The sequence below is a fragment of the Morus notabilis genome, unplaced genomic scaffold, assembly GCF_000414095.1.
Source record: "Morus notabilis unplaced genomic scaffold, ASM41409v2 Scaffold306, whole genome shotgun sequence".
Lineage (NCBI taxonomy): Eukaryota > Viridiplantae > Streptophyta > Magnoliopsida > Rosales > Moraceae > Morus > Morus notabilis.
In genome coordinates this window covers 627,144-629,837 of record NW_010359946.1, presented here as the reverse complement: position 1 = coordinate 629,837, position 2,694 = coordinate 627,144, and the positions used below count along the sequence as shown (strand labels likewise).

General features: G+C 34.5%; 1 protein-coding gene across 1 annotated transcript; it reads left to right on the top strand.

The window, feature by feature from the left end:
* Positions 1-431: 431 nt before the first annotated feature.
* LOC112091115 (cannabidiolic acid synthase-like) lies at positions 432-2,211 on the top strand. Its single transcript, XM_024163961.1, has one exon. It carries the CDS (start codon positions 448-450, stop codon positions 2,089-2,091), a length of 1,644 nt encoding a protein of 547 aa, XP_024019729.1. The 5' UTR covers positions 432-447; the 3' UTR covers positions 2,092-2,211.
* Positions 2,212-2,694: the final 483 nt, after the last annotated feature.

The following is a 2,694-nucleotide window of genomic DNA, read 5'->3' as shown; positions in this document are numbered from 1 at the left end:
TATCTTTCTTTGTTTTATTTTTTTAATTAAATGATAAGAATAGAACAAATAGTTTCAATACATGCGCTACTTTCCCATAAAATAAAATAAAATCATAAACAAATACCACCTAACACAATGGAGGGTTCTCTTATTTTTATCATTCACGTGCAAGAAACTAATAAAACAAAAATCCTTTTTTCAAGTTAATAAATCATTCTAAATACGATCATTTTTTCAAGTTAATAAAATTTTTATTAGTATTAGACAAAAAAATAATAATAATCTGTGTTTTTTTTTTTTTTTTGAAAAGTATCGTATTGTTTATACATTCTATATAGCGGTTTCAAAATAGCTGTCGATCGGTCAAGAAATTAATAAAATATGAAGCACTTGTGTGCTATAAATATGCAACTAGCATCCTTGCACTCTCACAATATTATTCCAAAATCCAACTCATCAAGAAAAATGAAGTACTTTTCATTATCTTCATCATTTGCCAGAATTATCATCGTTCTTTATTCAATTTCGTTAGCAAATTCAGCGCACACTCATGAAGACTTTCTTCAATGCCTCACCACTCGTATATCCGAGAAATCTACCAACACTTCTAAAACCTTTACCTACATCACTCCAAATAATCCATCGTATTCCACTACATTGAATTCATCCATACAAAACAAACGTTTTTCTTCTCCTTCGACCCCAAAACCATTTGCCATTATCACTCCATTTCATTTCTCCCACGTTCAAGCTACTGTTTTTTGCTCCAAGAAACATAGCATTCAAATTAGAACCCGAAGTGGTGGCCATGATTATGAGGGTCTTTCTTATGTGTCCAGTGTCTCGTTTGTCCTAATTGACTTGAGAAATTTAAGTTCAATTAGTATAGACGTCGAGAGCAAATCTGCATGGGTTCAAGCTGGAGCTACACTGGGTGAGCTTTATTATAAGATTGGTGAGAAAAGTGAAAATCTTGCCTTCCCTGCTGGTGATTGCCATTCTGTAGGTGTTGGTGGACATATCAGCGGAGGAGGCTACGGTTACTTAACTCGAAAATATGGCCTCTCGGCTGATAATGTTCTTGACGCGAAATTAATCGATGCTAAAGGAAGAATTCTTGATCGGAAATCTATGGGTGAAGATTTGTTTTGGGCCATACGTGGTGGTGGAGCAGCGAGCTTTGGAATCGTTCTTGCATGGAAACTTCAACTAGTTCTTGTGCCATCGACAGTGACTGTGTTTGATGTTAAGCGGAATATGAACGATGCTGCAACAAAGAAGTTCGTTCATCAGTGGCAAAGGCGTGCAGACAAAATCGATGAGCATCTGTCAATCTACATCACATTCAGAACTGCGAGTTCTACTGATAAAGAAGGGAATAAAACAATTATACTAGAAGCTTTCCCCCGAGGGACATTCCATGGCAGCGTGGATAGGCTCCTTCAATTAATGCAAAAGGAGTTTCCTGAGTTAGGTTTGCTAAGAGAGGAGTGCACCGAAATGAAATGGGTAGAGTCCTTTCTCTATTTCAACTTCTTCAGAAATGGAGAATCCTTGGATGTTTTACTTAATAGGAAATCTGCTTACAAAGTCGCGTCTTTCAAGGCAAAATCTGACCATGTGAAAGAGCCTATTCCAGATGACGTGTTTGAAAGAATGTTGGAAAAGTTATACGAAGAAGAGGTAGGAAGTACTTCGATTGATGTATTTCCTTACGGAGGAAAAATGAATGAGATTTCAGAATCCGCAATCCCATTCCCACACCGAGTCGGGAACCTCTACTACATCCATTACTTTGTGCAATGGCAAGAAGAAGAAGTGGATATTACATCACCCAACAAACATATAACTTGGTTAAGAAGACTTTACGATTACATGACTCCTTATGTGTCTAAAAATCCAAGGACTGCGTTTTTCAATTTCAGAGACCTTGATATTGGGATGAATAACAACAAGGATGGCATCACTTATAACAATATTTCTCATGCAAGCATTTGGGGCACCAAGTATTTCAAGAGTAATTTCAATAGGTTGGTTCGTGTAAAGACTATAGTTGATCAAACTAATTTCTTTACAAACGAACAAAGCATCCCACCTCTTTTTGTGTAATAAAAATGTGATAAGTGATCCTTGGGGTTAGAATAAACAATTGTCATTAGCTTTTCTATTTTCTGCGTTTTAAATAAATGTTTTTTGCGACTGTATCATATGTATTCTTATAGTTTAGAAATTAATATAAATAAAAATTCTTGGCTATGCTTTAGAAATTCCATGGCAACATATTGATTGAAAAGGTGCTACACATGCGCAATTAGAATGATAATTATTTACACGAATTGACCAATATTGAATCATTAATTTAAAAACATCCCTTTTTGTTTTTCCAAGTTTGATGTTGTGTGATTCCCATTTTGTCTTATGATCCTGATTTATTTGAGAAAATTTCAAATTTATCTATTATTTTTTTTTCAACTTTATTATTCACCACTACACAAAATTTTGATGTCATTACATAATATAACCCCAAAAAATAACTTATAGATTACGAAATAATCTATAAGGTATGAAAAGTAACCGTTGGATTTACGTACTTTTAAGTTTTATGAGATTTTATGCAGATATGACGGACAGAAAACCTAACCTACCAGTATATTGGCGTATCGAGGAAGGTCCCTATGAAAAATGTTGTAAGATTTGAACTTTTTCTTTTGT

Bases quoted from the DNA above. Each gene is read 5' to 3' on its own strand.
- LOC112091115 (XM_024163961.1), top strand. From the start codon at position 448: ATGAAGTACTTTTCATTATCTTCATCATTTGCCAGAATTATCATCGTT.